At 42.7% G+C, this 26081-nt stretch overlaps 1 protein-coding gene across 3 annotated transcripts in view; it reads right to left on the reverse strand.

Moving 5' to 3' along the window:
- LOC146715210 (neuroligin-2-like) overlaps positions 1 to 26081 on the reverse strand; it is a 253970-nt gene that overhangs the window by 13653 nt on the left and 214236 nt on the right. For all 3 annotated transcript variants that reach the window (XM_085451639.1, XM_085451640.1, XM_085451638.1), the window contains one exon: positions 1929 to 2114. In XM_085451639.1, coding sequence (XP_085307765.1) covers positions 1929 to 2114 — 186 coding nt within the window. The remainder of the gene's footprint in view (positions 1 to 1928; positions 2115 to 26081) is intronic.

Consider the following 26081-nt stretch of genomic DNA (forward strand, 5'->3'; position numbering starts at 1 on the left):
ATCAGACAGGGGTGCTCAACAGGAAAGTCTGGGGGTGGTCTGGGTTAATGTGAAGGGTTAACAGACATCAGCGGTAATTACAGACATTGTGTTAAACAGATACAGTGACACAGCAGCAGCGCACGGATGCTCATTCAAGCTTTGACAACACATTTGTTTTCAAGGCACATCTACGCCGACAGAATGAGTCAAAATTAGAGACAAGTCAGACGTCTGCTTGGTGCTTCAGACACGCACGCACACACACGCACAGAGCAGTAATTGAAACAGATGCGTGGTTGTGTGAACACACTCTCTAATCTCTCTTGTTCTTCTCACCCACCATTTCTTTCCTGTTTCTGTCCTTTGCAGTTTGTGTGTGCGAGACGGAAAATGAAGAGAGGGGAGACATATTGAGGGAGAGTCCTCGAGCAGCCGAGAGAACAGAGGAGCCACGACTGGAGGAGGACAGCTTCAAGAACAGCATGATCAAAGGCGGCGAGCGCGTGACCGTTTGGCTGCGGATCGTCGGCCACGCTGATCTCAGTTCCGATCAAAGTCGATTGGTCTGTCGGCCTCTGTCTTTTGGCGGTGCGGTGTTAACACTTAGCCCTCGGGGTTTGTTGTTGGTAATGGGGAGCACGAGGTCAGATAGATGTTGGATTTTCAGTGGAGAGAGAGACTTCCTGCTGCAGAGCAGTGAAGCGCGGACAGAGGAGCGCACGCCAAAGGCAGGTAATTCAGGGTAATGCTGGAGCTCCCACGCCATTTATCCTCCAAAGAAATGAATAACATAACGTGGATCAAACCTCCGCTCGCACATTAGCTACACGACTGCTTAAATTGTTCAGTTCAAAGGACAAGCAGTGTTTTCCTTTGGGGATAAAGGTGTCAAGTGAACATCACAGGACTTAACTGTTTCTGGGCTGGAAGCTATCCGCTGTGCTTCTATACGTGACAATCATATTTTACATTAAATAAAACATGGCTCACTAAAGAGAGCTGAACTGACTGACTGAGGACAGAAACTTTAGTCATTCAGACAGAATGTACGCAAAGGACAAAAATATATTAGTCGAGAAATGTATGTTAAAGGAGGCATGGTCCTCCCCGGTCTCTAGCTGAACCACACATCTTTCCGTAGTCTGACATGCTTCACATTGTGTGACGCAGCAGAGCACCACAGATGTGCAGAGGACACAAACTGCATCAGTTTGCTGTAAATGAATAAAACTGCACAGATAAACAACTCTCCATGTTATTCACTAGTCCAGAGCACAACACCTTCATCCTGTATTTCATTTTTTGTTGTGCCTGGCCTGCACACATCTGGCCACTAAGCAGAGTGAAGGTGTGATTTATAGCGACGGATGTTGGTTCATTTAGAGTTTTGTCTCTGTGAAAAGAAATAAACGACGGGAAAAAACTACAAATTTTTAAGCTTATCAGATCCAGCCCAGAGTAAACGAAATACGTGAAACGGATGTTGGTTTTTGAGAGTTTTTTCTTCTTATGGCTCTGTGTGATGTCAGAGACAGCAAAAATCCTTGATGCAGTCATCTCAGGCACACAGCTATGAGCCAAGAAGCTCCGCCCTCCTGCTGTTCACACCTTCTGTTTATAATAAGACGACAATCAGAAGAAAGTTGGTTTAAAGAAAGGGGGATAAGAGCTGAAATGGCTGTTTCAGTCTGAGGATGAACAGAGGAGCTGCACTCTGGTCCTCTATAAGACATCGCTGATCCATTTAAAGCATCTCCGCCAAAGTCTAAGAATGAAATACAGAGCTGGAAATAAGCTAACCTGGCCCTCTGATCATTGATTTAACAGGGTGGATCCAAGCTGGTAGCTGGTAGTTAATGTTGGTTTAAATAAGAAAAAGCAGCAAAGGTGGTGAAAAGATATTTAAAAAAATATGTGGTGTACGAGGAATAAAACATGACATTTACCCTCAGAGTGATGCGAGAGGATGAGGAGGTTGACACAAGAGGCCCCAGCTCCAGAGCCGAAGATGGTGATCCTCTCCGGGTCTCCGCCAAAGTGGCCTATGTTCTCGTTGAGCCAACGCAGAGCCTGAATCTGGTCCAGCAGGCCATAGTTCCCCTTAGCAGACTGATCTCCGGTGCTCAGGAAGCCTTATGTGTGGGACACAAAGATGGAGGGAGGAGAAAGGTGAAGGAGTGTTTTCAGAAGAGGAGGGGGGAGGATGGAGGGGGATGAAGAGAGAACAAGACAAGATGTTATTGGGAAGTGTAGCTTTAATATTTAGCATCTGTCAGGAAAGTGATTCCCACTTTGGCCTGTAGCGCCACTTCTGGGAGGGAACTGCAAGAGTGTAGAGAACGAGAGCGCTCGAGTGTGCAGCACCATCAGTCATCAACAAGGAGTCACAGCCGGTGCACAGAGACAACAAAGGGAGTGGCACAAGCAAGTGCTTTTTCAGCCCCTCTCTTAATGACGTTTTCTCTCTCTAATGTCATTGAGCAGCAACTTCTGAACAGACCTACTCAGAGTACGACAGCCGTGTGTCTGAGGAACGTAGGAGGCCCTGACCTGAATCGTACAAATAACCAGATCAAATATCATCTCACATGATACGAAATAGAAAGAAGACCAAACAGAAACATTTACCTTCACAGGCAGAAGATTGTAGGACAGAAAAAAAAAGCGACACAGGTGCCACAGAAAAATGCATGAATATTCAAGTTCAATTAAAGTACCCCAGCAACTCAAAACACATGCTGTGTGTATCCCATCACACCCATGAAGACTCTGAAATGAGCAAATGTCTCAAAGGGAGCGATCTGAATTAACTGAGAATGTGGTCTGATTGGAAAAGCCAAAGCTTCACAGTTCCTTACATGCATCCTCTCATGAGCTGTGCAGGGGCCTAATTTGCATACATAATGTGAACTATACATACCCCGAACACCTCCACTCTATGCATGCAGCACTGTTAGTGCATTAATTATTCATTCGGCGCTTTGTCTGATATAATTGAGTTTAATTTCTTCATTGTACCTCATAATGACACAGAATGCTGTTTTCAAATCAAATTCCCCCCGCGGAACGATAAAGCAGCCGACGCTTCCCGAAGTTTCCCCGTAAGACGACCGTCCCGTTTATCAGAGCAGCCGAATAATACCTCGCCCTTTATGACGTTCGCCGACATTTGCCTCTCACGATTACTGGTAAGTATCTTCGATTGTTCCACCAAAGACCTAAATCTTTCCTATTTGAGTACCCATTAACCGGCAGCCCCTGAGATCCTAACGGGACTTCTAATTAAAGCTTTATTAAAGACAGGTGCACTGGAAAGGTCATCAATTAAGCTGCTACAGTGGAAGCTGAACACTTGTATGCTGGTAGCTGCTCTGATCAGCTCTAACACAAACATACAGTACGTTATCTGCTATGGGTGTCTCAGTAGTGTTATCAAGATAAACGGGAATTTGGGAGCCAGCACACCAACATAAACATTTCTTAATTTATTACACATTTAATCTGCTCAGCGCTGGTTACACTGTGAAACAGCTAGGCCCGACTGTATTTATGGGGTCTAATCATCTGTCTGTGGAGGAAGAATAAAGGAAGGAAAATCTAAATAAAGACAAATAACTCAAGCCAAATTAAAAACTAAAAATACAACCAAGAACTGTATATATTATGTTATAATTGAACAGGAATTATTAGGTATATAAGTGAGAGGGGGGTAAGGGGGACTTACTAAGGGCTTACACATGAGGATGTGCTGCCACCTTGTGGTAAAAACAAGAAAGACCACCTGCATTTTCTCCAAATATCCATCACATACTACAGAAACACATGCTTGATATTATGGCATGACTATGTAGTGGCTATAACTGAGAAATCACAGAGAAACCTGATAATAATTATTAAACACAAGAACATCCAAAGAATTACAGTAAGAAGAAGACAAGTTATTGGAATTTACTCGCATATTCGTCTAACTACACACCAGCGAACCTGCTGCACCTACACGAACGCATTAAAACTGGATAATCAAACTTCTTTCCATAAACCCTGAAGCCCCCACACTGGCGGAGCTGCTGCTGAGGAGGGAGGGCGTTTACTGCTCCGAGAAAGGTGGTGAGCTCATTACTGTCCACATGAATCCAGCTCATGGAGAGATGAGGAATATGAAGTTTGTTGCAGGGCGAGGGAGGGGAGGGGGGTGTTACCTGATCACCTTTTGTGCATGAATATTTAATTTTAATTGCACTGCACCACAAACGAGCTGTCGATGCTGCACAGAGTTTACGGCAGTAACCAAACTAATTACGTCAAGTACATAATGAATCAATATTTTCCTACATTCTCTTTCATTTTTACAGTTCACCTTTACGATCCATAAAACAAAACAGATCAAAGTGCGTCTCGAGAAGCATCTCATTCCATTACGGCTTTTGTGCTGCTCTTAAAACACCACAAACACTCACAAATAAGCAGCATGTTTGGGTGCGTTAAATAAGCCGAGCACAAACAAGAGGCAAATAAGCTGCCTAATGCCCTACTGTAATCACCATGATATATTAAACATAACCAATTATGCTAATGAGGTCATTAATTTGGCTAATTACTGCAATGCATAGCAATATTTCTGTGTCAGCACAGTTTCTTGGACAAAGAAGAAAAAGAGAAAGCTCTGGCAGCAAAGTCCAAAGGTGGGAAATAATCATTATTGTGCAGCTTCTTGAAGCATCTATTATCACAGTGGCTGCAAAACAGAGAAGTGGGCCACACAGAGCCAGCAGACACCCCAGATCCTCGTGTTATCTTTCATAACAGCCGAAGCCGCCGTCTTCTCTGCACCTCCACGCTGCGTCCATCTGACAGAGAGACAGTGCACAACAGCAGGCCACTTCACCCGTCCTCCCCCCATCTACCCCCGTCTGCTCTAATCTGATAAAAGGCTTGAGGAAAAAAAAAAAAGAAATCGAGGAGCTGGTGAAAACGCAGCAATGCAAGATGAAAGGCGCGGCGCCGCATGAATAGCCTTTAAAATGGCTGTGGTAACGAACAGTGGTGGTGGGGGGGGGGGGCGATGAGGGAGGGGTAGAGCGAGGCAGAGATGAGAGTAAAGGAAAAGGCGAGGAGGATAGTGGGTGTTCTGTGAGCCCCGGATAGAGGCACAGTGTTTCATCTGCCTCCAAGACACCAGGGGTTGGTTCACATACACACACACGTACACAGAGGGACGATGATCAAAGGCTGACGCCACAGAAAAGACTGCCTCCTTTTCTCTTTATCTCTCTCTCCTCTCCCAAAAACACAGGCCGCACACAACACACACATGTAAGCGCGCAAAGACACAGGGATCAAGCGAGTACGTACTGTAAGCACCCCTCCAAAACGCTCCACAGACTCCAAAGTGTGCACGCACCTCTTCGGGAATTGTGAGCACATGCACGGCAAACTGTGGTGCATCTATCCTGCACAAGTTTGTTGTTTGTGCGCAGCTATTTCTGTCATTATGATCTGTGCGTACAGGTGACAAACAGCACTCCTCACAAACTACATGCCGCACAAAGCCAATGTTAGAGGGTGACACGGGTGCCAGGCAGCAGAGTAATTATTGTTCATCAGGTGTGTGTGTGCGTGTCGCTCAGAGAAATGAACAGATGTGGTGGCTCGAAGCATCTGAATAATGTATAGGACACACAATTTCAATATGTGGCCGCGCACACCCACACACGCGCACCGCTGCCTGCTTCTTTCCGAGGTGATGAAAGCCACCTGTGTGCTGGATAGACTGCACATCCCCAAACTGTTTCTAAGTGCATAATTCCAATTACAGCACCCCATATTTTATGCCACCATCGCCGAAGCTGGAGCGCGCGATCATCCCGCCGCCACGTTAAACGTTTTGCAATTTTTCAAAGGGTCACGCTGAGTGATGCAAGGAGAGGAGGAACGATTTGGAAGCAGGAGAAAAGGGGAAATGAGAGCGATTCCCCTCATTTTCTTCGACAGGCTTAAAAAGGAGCTCTTTTTTTTTTTAATCCTCCCACAAACACCACTTTGGCTTAGACACAGCGATTGGCTAAGGGTGATTCGCTCCGCTCTTCTCTCTACTTCCCTTTTGTGCTGGCTCTCTATCTAAAGTTGTTATTGCTATTGCCAGCCTGTGACAACCAAATTATCTGTGAAATTATTCAGATTTTATGCCCTCTTACTGGGCAGGACCCCTGTATATGTGAGTGTGTGTGTGCTGAGATGTGTTTGATGCCAGTCCTTTCCTGAGCAGAACAACACACCAAATGAGAGGGTTACCTGCTTAACATTAGAAGCAGGGAGTTCAATTCGCGGCCTTCCTAACGCTTTATTTTGTATTTATCCTCTCCTTCTTATCGCCCAAATCCTCCTTTTCTGTAACAGTCACGTTTGATTGTTGAGAAAACAAACAGCGGCGTGTTAATGGTGATGTAAAATAAAACAGCGGCCTCTCGTCTTTAAGTTATAAAGCTTTGAATCAATCAAACCCTATTTTGTCACGCTGCCAATCAATGCTACTATATTCAGTAATTACCTCTCTGCCGGAGTCTGCGGTTTCTGGGCTGGAGTCGAAAAACCACTGATGCATGAGGGCTCACAAAAATCACTGTATGCATGGATCGATCGGGCCCAGCATTACACCCGTCTGATACCGTGTAGGTCCATCAACACAGCTCTGATTCAACAGGGCGAAAAACGGGACCTGTGGGGGTGTCCGGTGATGTCGGGCACGAGGGGAAAAGCAGCTGATCCTGATGCTTCCCAGCAGAACATCACATCGTTATCATTCATTTTAACTCTTCATCTCTTAACAAAAATCCACGCAGAAGGACACTAGTGGCTGTGAGGTGACCCAAACCCAAACTGAAATTCAGCAACTTGTAGCAATAACGGGTAAAATAACTGCAGCCAAGTGAAGTGGGGAGATTTATATCAACCTATTTTTGAGGTTACCAAAGTAGTGTGTGAAAAACTTTACATGTTAACAGGTTTTAGTTGTCTCAGTTGCTGATTGGTTTATGATCCGGCTTTACTGATAGTTTACTGTCACTGGCATCGGCCTCAGTGTGGAACCTTTTAACACAGATCTGTACTGAGGTACTGCTATCGCTGCTAAACCGCCCCCTGAAATCATTCAGCAAACATGGGGTAACTTTTAACATGGTGCTGAAACAGGAAGTGGAATTTATTTGTTAGCAGAGAGCTAGATTTACTGAGTGGGTCAGATTAGCGTGGCACTGCAGTAACCAAGAAAAAAAGAAAAAAAGCTGATGGGTGATACTAAAAAAACTCCTAAACAAAACACCAATCTGTGAACACAGAAGCAGCAGGTTCATTTCAATAATGATCAACACAAAGAACCGAGAGCAGTACAAATTAGCGAGTTGCAAACGAGCAGACGCGACGAGGTAGAGCTCTATTAACAACAAGCACCGATTGATATTTGTAATCTCACAGCACATAATAAAGAGCAAGAGCAGGTTTTAGTCATGAGGACAGGCAGCGGGAGAAAAATGCACATGTTCGGATGCAGGAATGATGTTTTCCATCAGAAGCTAATAGGGAGCAGGCAGGGTCGGAGATGGTTCTTCAGTCTGTGTCTGACAGCTGATGGATGTCCAGTAGAGCACAAAATATTACATGCAGTGCAGACATGTGAACATCACACTCATCTGGTCGCAGCGGATGGCCCCGCCCCTCCCTAAGCCTGGTTCTGCTGGAGGCTTCTTCCTGTTTTTCTTTCCCACTGTTGCCAAGAGCTTGCTCATAGGGGATCATCTGATTGTTGGGGTTTCGTAGTGGCTTGAGTTGACTGCTTTGGTAATTTTTTCAATGAAACTGAATTGACTTTCTGTGTGATACTGCAGGAAACTCCTATTAGCCTAACCAACCTTCACTCATATTAACGGCTGTATTCTGACAGACATTTTAATAGAAAATATGTGAAGGACAGTGAGTGAAATGCTGATTTGTGATGCTGAAGAACTGTACACCCTCATTTCACAGCATCTCACCTGTCATTCCAAATAAATGAATTCTCCTAGTGGCAACTGCGCAGCCGTATGAAGGTCAGGTAAGAGGTAAGAACAATAACGTGCACACATGCTGTTACCTCAAATACTCAAAGGTGTCAGCAAATAAACCAGGACATTTTTTTTCAAGAATCCAACTTTCCGTGTTTCGTATTTGAATCATTAATAGTTGAATATGCATCACCTTTTTTGCACTCTGTCTCTCTCCTCGTGGACGCTCCTGCATTCACTCTTATGTCATTCATTCTTTCATCTGCCGCGTCCCTTGTGGTTCTGACTCTTTTCCTTTCAGGGTTGGGTTTGGAGCTGGAGCTGCTAGCATCTGAAGTCCTGACACTGGTGAGAGAGAAACCAGGCCAGCTCCCAGCAGAGCACGACCATATGCACACAAGCGTTTCTCGTAGCCTTCAATCTGCCCATGCGGGCTTCTGTGTGTGTGTGTGTTTGTGTATGTGTATGTTAAGCATGAAGGGGTGTGATTGCTCTTGTTTTTGTCACAGGCCAGTCCAAGTGTGTCAGAGGGATACAGACGAACACACACACACGTGCACACACACACACACTCGGTCATACTCTGAGGGAGGATGGCAGCAAAGGAGAAGTGGCTGACAGAGACAGAATGAGTCACAAAGGGACAAACACAGTGAGAGGAAGTGAGATGATAGATTGCCAGGTGTGTGTGTGTGTGTGTGTGTCCACAGGGATGAGAGAAAGACCAGTATCTATTTCACTCTTCTTCTTTAACAAGAGTCTTTATAGAGTGGAGGTGTGCGTCTATCGATCAGGTTTTGTTGCCCTGTGAACACTTTTAGAGCCCTGAGGAACAATAGCTCATCCTCCTCATCACACACTCCCATCATGAGCTCTCTCCGTGTTGTGTGTGTGCGCCTCCTTGTCTCCTTTTCTTTGTGTTTCTACATCTCTTCTTCAGCTGAATTCTTTCGCCCCACTCCTGTTTATCTTTCATTCAGCTCCTTCGGGTGTGTCCGTCCCCGGGGTCTTCCAACCAGTCAGAGGGTAATGGCGGGTGAAATAGGGGTGCCGTGGGCCAGATCGGACACGATGTATAGTATAGTCCAAGCTGTGTGCATTGCACTAGCACACAGCTGCAGTAAGTGTTTTTAGTCACCGGCACGGCTGGCACAAGAACACAACACACTGAGTTTCTTTATTCGCTCATTTGCCGACCCGTTCACAGGATGCGACGTTAGAGTCGATTAGTGTGTTCCATCCAGAAAATGCAATAATTGTTGGCTTGAAAAGGATTAAAGCTGTGTAGAAATGTTCCAGGTATTTAAAAGCAGTGAAATTGTGCCTAATGAATCAATGGTTGACCTTAACATGTCTAATTGTTTTCATGCTGAACTTTAAAATCGTTAAAAGGCAGAATAAAGAATTACAAGTGTCAAACTGAAGCAGCAGAGGATGAGATATCCATATGGCGCGTCCACACTGGAAGCCAGTCGCTGGTTCGCACATCACTTTGAAGCTGATGTCATTCCAAATAAATGAATTCTCTGGTTGCCGTGGATGTTCCAGGCTCCAGTTTCCTAGGTGACTCTTTAATGTATCTACTACTAGGTCATGTGTCAATCAGCACCACTCTTCAGTGTCACTTCAGTTGCTCGGCTGGAAGACATTTTTTAAAATCTTGGATCCCGCATGTTTCCGGCTGCCAGCCGTTATTGCTTGAAGTTTTGGAATGTCGTTCACTTTCTCTGGTCTCTTCCAGTGCGGATGCAGATTTAGTTTACAGAATTGTAAAGTTCCTCGCCTTCTTCAAGGTCATCATCGTGGGCAGAGATGCAAATGCTTGCAGCATACCTGCTAGTTTTAGCATGCTATGAATCTCATTGTGATGAATTGGGCTGGTTCATCTCTCACCTGCTATCTGCAAAAGTCTGATGTAGTTACACTGCAAGGTGCATGTGAGCAAGTGATTAGATCTAAAAACAGTAAAGACAGAGCTGCACAAGGAGACAAAGCTGAAGGGAAAATTCAAATCTGCCACAACTTTTTTATTTTTTGCATAAAGCTTTGGTGTTTTTACCTTCAATAGCTTAAGAACCTGTAATTCTTCCTGAGAGCATCTTTTATTAGCTCCTCGTTGCCTGGTAAATGCCAAAGTGTACCAACTTCATGCCCCCAGTGGGCACAGCAGGCGAAACAGTTAAAACTGTGCAAGCTACATATTAAACCTGACATAACCCCGAAGACATCGCTGGAGATCATTCTCTCCACTTTTAGCAAGTTCCTCCAAACCCTTTCTACAACTATTCCTGCAGACTTGAAGTGTTTAAAACATTTAAGGGCAAATAAAAAAAGGCAACACAAAGTGCCAAAACTCAGCTTCACAGAACTAACGTCTGGATCCAGCCCGTGGGATAAACCACTTATACAGCGCTCCTGTGTCGAGACGCAGGGAAAAAGGAGCGAGACGAGAAAAGTGGGGAAATGAGGGGAGGAAAAACAAGAGCTAATGAATCCCCGAACTGGTGTCCGCGCCTGCTCCAGCAGCAGCAGCTGTGCGGTGGTTAGATTTACCGAGCAAAACAAACAAACAGCAAAAATAAATGGGTAAACACTCCTTGTGGGTCTGCGGGGGTCTTCGAACGCGTGTCTCTCGGAGTATCCGACTGTACTTATTTGTATGTTTATCTGCATATTTATCTGTGTCTGTTTGTGTGCGTGCGTTTAGCTAATCACAATTTCACCCTCTTAGGCTGCAAGTGGAATGAATGGATGTGAATCTGTGGAGCTAAAAGTAAACCCCTGCTATTCCACTACACGCTGGCAAAGTTGTGAAATACTTCAAATGGATCCCATGCTGGGTTTGGCCTACATACTGTAACTCCACTACACTGCACTGCATATAGCCAATGTGCTACAATTTAGCTGAGCTCGGGTTTTGTTTAGCTGCAACCGTTGCCACTTTTTGGAGTCTTGTTAATCAGACCATGTGCCGCGGCGTAGCACAAACGTCCCCTAACTATGTAACAAAAAGCAAAAGAAAAAAGGCGATGACACAGACGGGCTCTGTTCTCGTTAACCAGCCTCCTTTGTGCAGCGTCCATAAATCAATCTGTTATTTACTATTGTGGAAGAAGTTCTTTCTGTGTTATGATGCATCACTAAATTGGGCTGAGAGCGAACAGATAGTCCTACAATTTTCACCTCAATGCATATCAATGAAAAGGGACCGCTCCATATCTGCTCCTTTTGAAAATGTGTTTGAAATCATTATTCAGCTGCTAACCTCCATCTCAAATCAAAGAGCCGGCCTCGCTGGGGGAGTGTCAGTGTTAATATGCTCCTCTGCTGCAACCGCTTAAACCAAACCTCTCCAAGACTCACTCTGAGCTAACCAGTATATCGTACGTCTAATTCTCCCTCCCTCGCACACACACCTGTACGCATTTGTTTTTACACGACCATCCCACCCTTTTAAAGCACAACAACTCTGAGATGTCTGATGCTTTCCACTTCCGCGGTGTTGTAATTAAAATATGCAAATGGCATCATAAAATGTGTTTCACTCTAATGACTCAATGGCAGTCGTGCCCGATGCCTTCGGCTCTGAAAGGTTACCGTCAGATAAGACTGCTTCACATCAAAAGTCAGGCTGACACGAGCCCGCGTGTTTGAGAGACAAAGGGAATTCTGGGCTTTATCTCCGGCTCATAAAGAAACTAATCTGACTTCTGCCTCTGAAGTTTGCGGAAGACAGCTTCTCAAATCCCCCTCGTATTGCTCATCCTCGACGCAAACACTTCTGCACGCGCGCACACACAAACACACACAAGCTTTCAATTACTTTGACCTTCTATGTATTTTTGAGTAAACAACTTAGATAAATAATGTTTTGAAAAAATGCTGCACTGCCAGCTCCCACGCAATTTGGTTGTGTGTCTAGGTTCACACACACAGACAATATTTTGACACAGTCATAGGGCTTAAACCCGGGAAAATTTGTGTGACTAACACATGTTTGGCTGTGTGTGTGGGGAGGTCCTCCCCCAGGAAATATGTCAAACACGTAATATTCTGCATTCTTCTTTTTTTATGTACAAATTCATTAATTTACATCAGGAACACATTATTATTTGTTCATATCATAAGAAATATTGTTCACTCGGCTGCTGTAACAATGTGAATTTCCCAACTCTGAGACTAATAAAGGCTACCTCATCTTATTTTATCGATAATGAATATTCAGTGTTGTTATGATTTATGTTACTTTGTTATTTGTTTGTGCAACTGAAATAATGACTTCCTGAATAATGTACTCTATGATGTATGGGGATGCTGGCACGTATAGACTCACTGTTCAGAGCACTGTCTCCAGCTACAGTGTAAATAAAGTTTTTTTTTAAGTAGGCAAACTGCAGGGGTGTCCAGCTCCAGGCCTCAAGGGCCGGTGTCCTGCAGGTTTTAGATCTCACCCTGGGTCAACATGCCAAAACTAAAGTATTAGTTCATTAGCTGCCTGCAGCTGCCTCCACCAGTGTGTGAGAGTGAGAGTGAATGAATAGTGGCATTGTAAAGCGCTTTGGGTGCCTTGAAAAGCGCTATATAAATCCAATCCATTATTATTATTATTATTATTATTATTAGCAGGTCTCTGGAGAACTTCAAGATATGTTGAGGAGGTAATTTAGCCATTTAAATCAGCTGTGTTGGATCAAGGACACATAAAACCTGCAGGACACCGACCCTCGAGGCCTGGAGTTGGATATGAAATTTAGCGTCTATAATTATATACACTGTTGCATGTCAGTAAAAACAAATAAGAATATTTCCCACTGATATATATAATGAAATAAAAAAAATTCCATATTTCAACATCTTTCAGCAGATCAACAGATCAGAGTTCATTTGATGTTTGGTATTCTTAGAATCATCAACGATTATGAACAACAACTGTGAATCTTTATGCTCTGCTCACATTATTTCCATAAACTCCAGAAGAGAAAACTAACTACACTAATGTAAAATTAGTTATACCCCTTTGGAAACAAAAATGTTACTTTTACAGTTCACTTAAACTTGCTTTGTTAGGTACACTTTAATGCCAGGTTGGACACCATTTTTCCTTCAGCACTGTCGTCATTCTTCACAGCATTAATTCAACAACATGCTGGAAACATTCGTCACAGATTTGAACATTTATTATGTTCAAGAAACCAGTTAGAGATGACCTGAGCTTTGAGACATGGAGTGTTAACCTGCTGGAACTGCGGTCATAAAGGGATGTACATGTTCAGCAACAACACACAGGTAGGCTGTGGCACTGAAACAAAGTTCAGTTGCTTCTAAGCGGTTCAAAGTGTGCCACACCATTACGCCACCAGCATCCTGAATCGCTCATACGAGGCAGGTTGGGTCCATGCTTTTATCTTGTTTATGCCAAAACCCTACCATCAGAATGTTCCAGCACAAACGGAGGCTAATTAAAACCAAGAAACATTTTTGCAGTCTTCTGTTGTCCACCTTTGGTAAGCCTCTGCAAACTGTAGCATCATTTTCCTAATCATAGCTGAAAGGAGTGGCTACTCCTCCCCTTCCTAGTAGATGCACTTAGGGTATGAATTTGAAAATCCTACACCGCCTCCTTTTCTAAGTATCACATTCACAAACTTGAGTGTCCACGCCGCTCCGCCTGAACACTCGGCAGGTGACGACAATATCCCATCAGCCTTTTACGGCTGAGGAATAAAAAACAAAGAAAAGAAAAACCCAAGAGGTAAAAATACACCAAAACAGTAACAAACAGCTACAGTCCCCAGTGAATACTGAAAGCGTACATGAAAATCCCATCACACTAACAGCAGGATAACAGAGGTAGAGTGCATAAGCACGTACTATCAACCTGAAGTTAAAGGCTACTGGAGAGCTTCCATTATTTCTCGCAATAATAATAATAAACAACAACAAATAAGTTTGCCGAAGGCTTTTGTCAGAGGTGATGTTTTTCTCTCTTCACTGCATCACTTACAGATGGAAAACGCCCCTCCTGTGTGAGAAGCCAGATAACGCTGTTTGTCGACCTCGTGATGTGTGCTTTGTTGTATCGCTCCGAAAGCACACGGGGAAAACCGTGAATGAAATCACTCTCGGGAGGACCACGCTCGTCTCGCTGCATGATCAACTCACAAGACGGGTCTGTGTCGGGAGCACATCTATCACATCTGTAACGCGTGCAGAGGAAGTACCAGAAGATGATTTAGAATGTACAAATGGAACAACATGAGACTGTCAGAGGAAACTCCGTCATTTCTCAGCGTTCGCACTACTGGAATAATCGACTTCATGTATGATGTAGCACACGGCAACCAATTACATCCAGTGTTTTCAATGTTCAGCCTGCGGGCCCCGGCAATGTTTAATGTGACGACAAGGAGAGAGCGCAGAACATTTCATTCATACCCTACAATGATGCAGCAGCACAGAACCAAAGAGAGAGCACTCCTCTTCAGTCTCATAGAAGATTGACGTAGCCACTATGACCTACATCCACTTTGCAGCTTAAAGTCTCAGCACCAGCGTTTGATTTCTTTTTTTGGATGTAACCATATTTAGACTAGAGAGTGACGTAATCAAGAACAGCAAGCTTGGTAAGCGATCACATTCATAAACTGTATGGGTACAAAACATAAACACATAGAGACAAATGCTGCTAATTAGTGCTAATAGTTTAAAAAAAATAATTTTACTTGAAGCACAAGCTTCTTGGATGAATTTTACTTGAAGTAAAACACTTTATTTGACAAATAATTAAATTAAAAATGCCTGAAATAGATCGAACAACAGAAACAACGTGTATGGTTTAGGGACTTGAACTAGCTTCTACAGCTCCAAGCTTAAAGACTCAACACAATTAAAACAGGCGCGTTATGAAAAACGTCACCGAGCATTCGGTTATTATGAAAGGGGGAAACTATTTATAGTTAACATAGTATTTAATACTTCAACAAGGGAGTCTAAACGTATGACATGATGACAGCCCAGTTATCACAGCTATGCAAAAGGCAAACAGAGAATAAAGTAAACTCATCATCAGATAGGGAAAAACAACAAAAGATTGAATGTTGGAAGTCTCCAACATCTAAATGAAAGAACTAAACAATCTGCAGTGCAAGCAGTTACTGCAAGTATGTGTCATTTACCTTCAAAGACAATGTGGTATCTATTTCTTCTCCCTCCCACTGTCTCAGTGTTATTGAATGCACTGGCCCCTATCTCTCCTCTAATTCGAGGTCTTCCAAGACAAGCCCAGGCATGAAACCTCCATCATGTGCACGTCAGACTGTCCCTGAGCTGGTGACACCACAACTCTGCTGACAGAATACAGTACATTTCATCTCCTTTCTTCTTTCTTCATCACACTGCCCATCACTCTTCCCTTTTATTCTCTGAGCCAGAATAAACTGCGGGCCTGTCTGTACACGACAACTGTCTGAGCTTCTAAATGACCCAATAAATTACCTGCTGTGTTCAATGGAAAGGAATTTTAATTGCCTTTTGCCAAAAATCAAGATACTTTATGTGTGCAAGAATGGCAGAGCCTTTGGATTATATCCAGAGTGTGTAGTTCGTTACATAATTACTCAACTGATTGATTGCTAGTTATAGTTAACTTTTTTCCAGAAAAAAATGAATTAATTTGCTCTAAAAGCTGCCCGTGAAACTCTCACATTATTATTACCTGCATTTAGAATTTTATAGAATTTAATGTTTTCCAAGATGCCATCCCATGCATTCAAAGTTACACTGGAAACTGGGCCTGTAAGAACAATGTCAGCGAACCCATATTAAAATTTCCAAACTTGAGCATTAGCCACAGCTGGTTATTTTCAGAAAAAATAATTGAACAAAAACCCCAAAACACAAGTTTGAACCATTCAAATATTGCATTACATCCACAAGAGGGCAAGCCAATACAACAAAAGCTGCAACTACTGCTACAGGTTTAAAAAATCTACATAACCATGCAGTCCAAAACAGGCAAAGAAAACCAAGACTCCACCAGGAACCTATGTTGCATTTTCCCACAAACCCTATAATAACTGTGTAATAACAGTGGCACAGCCTGCTAACGTAGCCTATCAACATATACACATACTTATTGATAGACTACCTTAGCAGGCTGTGGCTAATCTTTTACCCCACATAAGTATTTTCTTAATAATTTAAATATAATAATATATTGTTGTATTTATTAACTTAGAGAAATAAGCAACAAAAAATGTAATTGCTTATTTTGAAAGTCAATTTTACCAACAAAGAAGAAGAACTGCGAAGTAAAAGAAAATATCTAGCATGTTATCTAGCAAATTGGCATGTTTATCTAATGAAGGTTTATCTTATCTTATCTTAATCTAGACCTACTTTGAAACAAAATTACTATAAACCTAGGCTCTCAGGCTCCTTTGAATCCAACCTGTGTCTCTGCAATTGAATCACAGGGACCAACTGAGAGGACCAAAAAAGCCACTTTTGAGACCCTTGTACTGCCTAAGTCAGAGGTGTCGAACTCCAGGCCTCAAGGGTCGGTGTCCTGCAGGTTTTAGATGTGTCCTTGATCCAACACAGCTGATTTAAATGGCTACCTCAACATGTCTTGGAGTTCTCCAGAGGCCTGGTAATGTACTAACACTTTAGTTTAGGTGTGAGAGATCTAAAACCTGCAGGACATCGGCCCTTGAGGCCTGGAGTTCGACACCCCGGGCCTCAGTAAAAGGGCAAGGTTGTGGTTTGGGTAGCGTTTGTGTGTGCGTCGTTCTGTCAACTCGTTTAGGGTGGGGTCATGTCAACAACCCATTAAAATCTGTCTTACATCCACCACAGTCTTTCACCCTGGAGAACCCATGGGGTCAAATTTGACCCCATGGGTTCCCTAGTAAACCAATGGGGTCTGACCCCATGGGTTCTCCAGGGTTAAGGTCAACGTAAAGATTTATTGGTCGAAAATTGACAAAAAGCCTTATATTATTACGTTATCCCTCACTACAGAGGATTTTGAATTTTGAGATATTCACATGCATGACGATCGACAAGCTATACATTTTAATAAGTTATACATTTTTGGAAAATAACCAGATAAATCTTTTGACTTAATTCTACTTTGAATTAATCATTTATATCCGTCCAATTAAATTCCTAATTATATTGACTAATTATCACCTCTTTCTCTCCCCGTACTAGCAGCAGTGCATCTGAAGCCTGCAGGTACGCCACACAGCTGTTCCAGCTTTGCTACACAGCGTGCTGTATCACCCCCAGCAGCACCGCGTCTAACAGTGTTAGCATTCGGTAAAGCCTGTGAGAAAGACTGACAATGTTTGATTGTTTTTGTTTTGTTTTGGGGCATTTTCCCTGAAAAAAAAATCAAATATTGAGTTTATGTTTTTTAATGCTATAGCATACAATTATATGTAATGTAAATGTAATGTAATTCTACATCTGTGTCAGACTTTTTGTTGTTTGTTTTTAATAAAAACTTCCAACTTCTTATTGATCTGTACTGAAAGTCCTGATAAAGCATATTTATCTCAGATAACAGTAATTAAAAAAACAAGGACGTATATTTCAGCAAATTAGAGAGAAATTAGAGACACATTTTCAACTGGCAGAGCTTAATAAGAATGTTCAAGAAATAAAAAGAAAATCTGTTTTTATCAGAACAAAGAACAAACACAACACTCCAACATTCTGACTGCAGTTCATAATGGAGAAAAAATAAAGTAACAGCATGAATACAAAGTAGGCTCATTAAAAGGCTTGCTATTCACACAAAGTTTCATCCCTTCCACTATGCACTCAGCTATCAGTCGGAGGGTGGGAAAAGTCTTCTTTGAAAAAGTCTGTAACGTGACCTTCGATTCTGAAAGTGGCTGAAATGCCAGAATCACAGTAGAGTGTGTGCTCTCTGGAAGCTCCGAGATGTCTCCTACGTTTATATGTTTCATGCATCACCTGTAATCCTGCTGTATATCCTGAAAGGTCAGCAGGGTTTTTGGTACCGCCTCTGAGTGGTGGGTAGCTCTACTGCGTGATCACTGTCATTGCTCTCTGCAGAGTCGAACAACAGAATAAATGTGAGCAATATGATGCAGAATACACACTAAAGTTTGGTGACCTGCCCCGTAATCCGGTCGTTCCTGTTGCCCCCCTGTTTGAGTGACAGTAACTGATATGGGGGAATGGGCAATGGGGTTAATGTGCACTCACTGAGGTAATGCTATCCACCCTCCATAATGCACTGTGGCCCAGTGTAGGCAAACACACAACACTCCACACAATTTTCAACATAAAGACAAAGAATGTAGACTCTCGCTGCAGGAGAGCTTATTTTACATATAATGATGAATGACTCAGCCTACTGGAATTAGTGACCACTGACCTATAGCTCCACTAAACTCTTCTATTTTCGTATGTATGAAATAGCTCACCTGTTAGCTGTGCCTTCCCCGCACACTGGAATGCTAATGCATTAAAGGGGAAAACAAGCTAAAAACTGACTTCATTTGTTTAACTGCTCTAAGCAACTTTGGAAATGATTATATTATATTATTAGAACTTATTGATTTCTGTTTAAAACTGATTTCTTAAAACCTGAGGATATAAAAAAACAGATGTTGAGACAGTTTCTGAGTCTAAACTGTATAAATGAGTAATATTTTGTTATTTAGCTAGCTTGCCGAATATCTGCAATACCAACAAAGGAGAGTTATGTTAATATTTTAGGCTGCTTTCCATGGGTAGTCGCCATCAGCCGTGTGTGGGATGATACAGCACAACTGAAGTAAGCCAAACTGTGTTTGAAATGTTTGCTTCAGTGTTGAATACAGTGTTCAGTACAAAGCGAGCGCTCTACAGTAGGTGAGGGAGTGAAAAAGTGAATACCGTGAGCACGGCCACGATTTGGGTAAAAATACCAATCTTGGAGTTTACGGTACAGCCTGTATTTTCCTTGCATGACTTCATTAAGCATCTTTGAGGTCAAACTATCACAAGGTGAAGATTCTCATAGCAGCAAAGGAGATTTAGTGTTAGCATCCCAGAACAAGTCACTGCTCATTGTGATTGGCTGAATCCCTATCACTGGCCAGAATGGGCCAATCAACATGCCTGACATAATTTTTTAAACGTCTACTTACGCAGAACACTGGTATGGTTAAAGTATGGTAGTGAAATAGAGCGAGACGGAAACTAAGCGAAAGAGATAAGTAAGTCAAAGTCAACATGTATGTGTGCCGTTCATCGAGACGTCCGAGGCTTTGATGAATAATTCATACGGCATAAATAGAAGCAGAGTAACCTAAAAACCCTTCACTGTGTAAAATGTTCTTTATGGTTCTGCACACCAGAAATGTCCATTATTCAGATGATCTTAAATTGCCATAAAACATTCATCAGGAACCAAGCGATGAAGTCTTTAAGTTTAGCAGACCATAAAGGAACCAAATTAACAAATACACTTACAGATTCCACTCTGCTGCGCTCGAGGTTTGGACAGTTATTTACACTTCAGCACAGAGCGCGGGGATTAAATCTTCTGACCCGTCCAAAGTCACAGTTTGGCCGATCAATTTGCGTTTCTGGGCCTAGTTGAAGTGGTGCCAGCAAAGATTGGCAGTGACATTGCTTCTGCTGGACTGACACATGAATGAATATTGTAAATAATCATGTTTTCTGCTGGCAGAAGAACCGCTGTGCACACCAGCATTCAGTCAATCTGCTTTTTTCTTAAAGCGTGGATATGTCCCACGCCCACATCTTCCTCCATGTGAAGTTTCTCTGGATTATCTAGGAAAAAACAACAACTTACAATTCCTGTTTTCTTCTCCTAGCTTCCTTAAAATCGTAGCCTTCTTCATTTAAACCCCCGCCCTGCAGCACCAACCACAAACCATCAGTCTTCTAGGCGAGCCAGTCTATCACCCTCCCACAGCATGAGACTATTAGACTTATCTTAGCCAGAGTTGCTCCTAATTTGGCATCCTCACAGCAATGGCTGTAGTGTGTTGAAAGTTATCAGAGTGAGACCAGCTCCCTATTTGGCAGGCAGAGGGGCAGTGCCACCGCTGTCTGTCTGCCAGGTTGATTAATAAGTAGCAGCGGAGCGGCTACGCTAACAGACTGGCCTGCCCGGACGCTTCCAGAGCTCTGCTAAATTAATGACGCACACAAACTGCGTATACCCATATCAATACACACACACACCTACTCTCCCCTTACTTCTCGCCACACACATGTACTCACACTGAGGCAGACACACTGAAAACTCCGGGTAAAAACGCAGCACAACACAGGTTTGCTGATAAAACTGAGCAGACGCACACACGGGCGAAAACGAACATAAAAATGAGGGAAGACACACACCTGTTCCCTCCCTCTTATCCACCCTAATATCAGCACAAACACACGCACACATGCAAACGCACACAGGCTGTGCCTCCCTTCGTTCAGCAGCGAGGGGTTTGAGCGACAGCTCATCAGGGCTGTATTATCACATTATTGTGAATGCACCATTTCTCTTAAGCAGAGCAGGCAGCCAGGCATAACAGAACACTTCCTCATTCTGCCATTTCTAACTGCCAACGTGACAGGGGAGGGCTTGAGCAAGCACATGTGGAGCTTAACATATAACAGCAGACAAGAAAAACAAGGATATACAGTAAGTAAAAGTGCAAGTGACATTACGGCTCCCGATAAGGTGTTTTTTTTCTAAATCCCCTTTCCCCCATTCATCTGTCATGTGTAATAGGTCAGACGGCACAGGATGAATGCAACTTTGGGGGGAATGACGCATTTCAGCAACACATTCCCGCACTAAAATATTACACGCCAGAGAAAGTTGACATATTAGCGCGTGACTGGCAAATACAAAGGAGCAGAACATTAATTCCAGGGATTGTTTATTTCCCTTTTAGGTTTCAGGCGTGCTGTGATTAATGTCCCATCTGTGTTTAATTGTTTCTGAGTGAAAAAAGGACTCAAAGTGAGGGGCGTGATTTAGCTGAGAGGTGGGGTCAGCGTGTGATTTTCTGAAGAAATAAGTGAAATAATACAAATATACCCTTTTGCTTACCCACTGCTGCCAATCATTAAAACGTTGCCATTAAAAACACTTTTAATGGCAACAGATTTGTGATGTTTGCAGATTAAACACAGCTAATTACTGTATTATCGCAAAGAGATTTCAGACTGACTCCATCTTTCTTTCATGTGACTATATCATTACAGATGACTGTATATTTAGCATACATAGTCTAATACTTGGCCTTATTTGTTTTTGAATGATATGTGCATCATGAATATTAAACTTGCCTTCATATTATTAATGAACACATTTGCAATAAATTACTTTCTGGCGACAGATAATTTTACAAAATTACGTTAAATTCGATTCAGATTTTACAGAGCAGAAACTTTTGGATTGTTTCACATGAACTGCAGAGTTATTTTACACATTTACAAAGCACATGCCACTGCTTTGATGCCAGTTAGCTTTCTTCTGTCTACAAATCAGATTAGCCCACATTTTTAAACCTCCCTTTCATGTTTCGTGCTATGACAGACACCATGTAAATAATGTCAGTTTGAAAACAGCTTAAAATACTGTAGCTACAACATTTAGACACACGTAACTGCAAGGTTGCTTTAGCTATTGCATTAAAATAAATATAATTGAGTTCATGTTTATGATTGTTAATACATAAGACCAACACAACAGCAGACGTGTTCAGAGATGTCAGTCCTCTCAGATGTCTTCTCATGTTTCATTCGCTTTCTTCTACTCAGTTACTCTCGTCTGTCACTACAAGAAGGTTTTTTTCTCAACTCCCAGTGATAGTGCTCGCTCTGTGTGTGTGCACCATTTATTTTAATCCGTGCTTGTGTATCAGTGGTTGTATTACCATAAGCTACAGGTGTAAACAGTGGTGGGTCTCTGTTAAGGTGTCTGGTTGGAGACTAAAAAGGAGCAAAGCACAGGCAGGTGGTCTCACACGCGGTGGGGGTGCACAGCCACTCGCTTATTCAAAGATACAGCATGAAACAGTGAGGTGGAGTAAATACAAACACGCACACGGACACACAACTGCAAAATGATTCCTCGCATTTTGGGGTGTGGCTACATGTGTTAGCGTGTAATGTTGGAGCCGTGAGCGCGTCCTCTTCGTGTTGGTTTTATAAGCCAATTCTTTGCCGCGACTTTGCCGACGACCTCTGATCCCCCTCTGGTAAAAGATGAGCGCCCTCTTTTTGACCTTGTGAGGATTGGAGGGAGTGTTTGACACTGGCTCTTCTGCCACCGCTTGCTGTGACAGGAGAGCCACATCAACTCATCCTCAGCTGTTGTCAAGCACACCGTTGCCTGGCAACTGGCCAAAGGTAGAACATCGCTGGAGATAAGAAGGACGACCTGCCTGCATCCCTGCCGTTTTCCCCTTCTTTCCTCCCCTCGTCCACTCCCATCTTCCTGCTTTCCTTCTTCATCTTTGCTCTCTGCACCTGCTGACGCTCAGGTGCTTCATTATCTGGGCAGTGGCAGTTTTTTTCATAAATCTGATGCTGCTCAGCCGTCTTAAATAATGAAGGGAAAACTATCGCTTTAGCTGTTTAGGAATTACAGTCACACATAATTCATTCATTTAAAGACCTAGCTGTGTCTTCGCCTTCATCAATTTCTCCTTACTTACGAGTGTATATTAAGGGCTTCCACTTCCCTGAATTGACATCAGACCTTTTCTTCTTTATCAAATAAGAAGATGATAACTTCAGATTTGCCAGCGCTTGCCTCTCACTGTTGAAAGGCACAAAAAGCCGTTTCATTTTTTAAGACTTTCCACGTTTAAAAGACTTCACGTTGCGAACAAAAGACTTAAAAAGTGCAATGCAATATACCTACAGTGAATGGACAACTGTGAGTGAAAACCCTTCCTTGTTCCCAGCTCGTTTGCTCCACTCTTCGTGCCTTTTTCCCTTTTAGCCATTCATAATCTTAGCGTTCCTCTCTCTTCTCTTTCAAACACAAGCGCAGCCCCTCTCTAACTTGTTTCATGCTCTACTTCCTTTCCCTCTCTACTTTCAAAGGCCCGGTAGTCCTGTGACTGGACTGCTTTTGTATAAAAACAGCTGGGACTGCATTCAACTACTGCTACAAAAATCAGGATTGAAGAAGCGAAATACGGTGAATACAGCTGAAGTATGTCGGCCCAGCATGACCAAATATGAAAGAAATGCTTCATACTCGTTACGTATGTTCAGGTTATTTCAGCCCATTAATATCCACAGTAGAATTTCATCATTTCTTTCTATGCCAGTGACTAAGGCAAGCACAATCCTTCAGAATCAGAGCAGGTTAAACATACTTTTGGTCCAATATTACTTTTTTTTTTTTTTTTCATTTTTCACCAAAACACAAGTGGAAATGTGGTTTCTGTGCACCAGGGTTTTAATAGTTTTGCAATTTTCATTAGTTTTTATTTTTATTTAGTTTTGACTTCAGATTTTCAATTTTATATCAGTTTTAATTAGTTTTTACCAATTGTTTGCTAGTTTAGTTTAGTTTTTATTTTTTGAAAATCCTTAGTTTCAGTTTAGTTTTGATTAGTTTCAGTTATAGTTTTAGTTGTGTTTGCAATAATTAAGTGTAACAAAATCCCAGTTTCATCATATCAGTCATGCTCTTCTGCTTATCCTTGGGTATGTTGCTATTCCAGCTACCATACCATGCACCCTGGACAGGTCGCCTGTTTGTCGCAGGGCTAACATGCAGAGACAGACAACTCACATTCCCACCTATGGGTTCTTTAAATAAATAAATAAATAAATAAGGCAGATGAACAACCATAGATACCAGGAAACTATAAAATGTATATCTTGGCCCCAATGAGACTATTAACTCTTGCAGCACCGGGTGTTCGCAATTTTGGTTCAAGTGAATTGATAAACTTTTTGAAGGCAATTGACTCCCACAGTTGTGTAGATATCCCCGTCCTGTTGTCTCGGGATGCATCACGCTGCCTTGTCTGGGGTTAGCTTCTGTTTTCTGGGGATGAGGGTTGAGTGTGCTCCCTTACCTTCTCAAGGTAAGCTAGCTTAGCCTTCTTGTGTGAGCTTTTCAAGTGCACTTTAAGGTTTGTGGGATTTTTTTCCCTTTAGAAATGTCCCTCATAATTTGTCTCTTTCCACTACAAGACACTTGCTTTATCCAAAACACAGTCATATTCAAAGTAATCCCAAATTGGACTCTGGCGCTTTCTCCTGACATGATTCTGCGCGTGGACGCAGCAACACAGACGACTCGACTAACGTACTGCCACCTGCTGGCATAATGAGACACAGCAAGAAAAAAATCTGGAAACTAAACTTCATTTTCACCCTTGACTATTGTAGGACACGCACACATCAATGAAAACGAAACACATTTTTGCTATAAATTCAGTTAATTTTAGTTTTGTGAACACTCATTACAGTTTTAGTTAGTTTTCCTTTTTTTGTTTTTAATTTTATTTCCGTTAACGAAAATGTTTTTTCACTTCTAGTTTTCGTTATTTCGTTAGTTTTCGTTAACGATAATAACCTTGCTGTGATGTCATGAATAAAAGCAGGCCTTTAAGGACCAGACCGAATCAAAATGAATGAATTAAAAGATTTATCAAAGCACCTTCAGGACAAATTTATGTTGGAGTTATTTAAACATCCGATATGTGACAGTTGGTCACCGTCAGTCTTCTGCTGAAATTCAAATGGCCCTAATGAGATCAAAGATCAGCACTGTAATATAGTTTTAGACATTTTTATATGACTAAAATGAAGATAAATGAAGTAAATGCTGCACTTCTAGACGCGTGCATGCCAGGCCTTGGTCAGACTGCCAGCCTAAATCCATTTTTTTGGCAAATACAGACTGGATTCAGAAAATCTGGACCACTAAACATCTCTTCATCTCCAAACACAAACCACATTTGGAGATTTTTTAAAAAGCATTTCCAAAACAAGGCGCCTCTGTTTTCTGTAACATCCGAACATCAGACTGACTGTGAATGATGAACAGAACTCGTGCTGGTTCTAGCAGAGTGCAATGAATATACAAATGGTGAAAATTAACTGTCTGTGTGAACATGATAATGCATCTCAAGAGGCCTCCTGGTTGGATAATGGCAAACAGCATACCATAATTAAACCCAGCAAAGAGAAGCATTTTATTATTGCAGCCAAAAACACTCTATGGCAGGAGTATGAAAAGATAAAGATGCATAATGGTGGGAAAACGTGGCAACACTCCTCTTTTGAAAATGGCACAAGTATAGCATCGCTTTCTCACGCCTCTATTTCAGCGTGTCACGTTTTCTCACCCTCCTTCTTTCTAGTTCCTCTCTCTTTGTTCTGTCTCCCTTTCATTCTCTTACACGTCTTCTTCTTCCTCTTGATTCCTTCTCTTCTTGTTCTCAGTCTTCCTTCCTCTCCACATCCTACAGGTCTGACGCCCTGGCTGTGTTTGCGCTGAGGGCAGCACTTTGTCACGTCCCTCATACATATGCAACATGCATTCCAGGTAAGACAGAGAGAGATGGCGGTGGGGGAGGGGAGGACTAGCATAAGCTAATGAGGAGATGGACCGGTAATGGAGGAAACAAATGGAGTAATGGAAAAGAAAGGCACAGAAGGAGAGGCTGATGCGTGGATATGTGGAGGTGATGAAGACACAGAGAGCTTAAGAGGGAGAGCGCAAACATTTGAGGAGGACAACAAAATGACAGGAGGGAGAGAGAGAGGAGGAGACAGAGAGAGGGAGAGATGGAGTGGACAGGAGTCAAAGCCATTAACCCACAGGCTCGGAGCTGCTGCTGCTGCTGTGTGTGTGTTTGTGCGGTCGGTAGGTGGATGGAGACATAGTCGTATCCCGAGGCCAGGCCAGCCAGGTCTGTTGTCAGCCTAACCCCTCCCGTCCTCTCCACCAACCAAGATGGATGAGCAGCAGCGCTGGCTAATCACGCGCTCCGCTGGCCAGGACACATACACCTGAGGCCAGCGGAGCCAAGC

Source organism: Copadichromis virginalis, linkage group LG3, assembly GCF_057382275.1.
Source record: "Copadichromis virginalis isolate Kocher_CV1m ecotype Utaka linkage group LG3, C_Virginalis_male_GT1.1, whole genome shotgun sequence".
Taxonomy (NCBI): Eukaryota; Metazoa; Chordata; class Actinopteri; order Cichliformes; family Cichlidae; genus Copadichromis; species Copadichromis virginalis.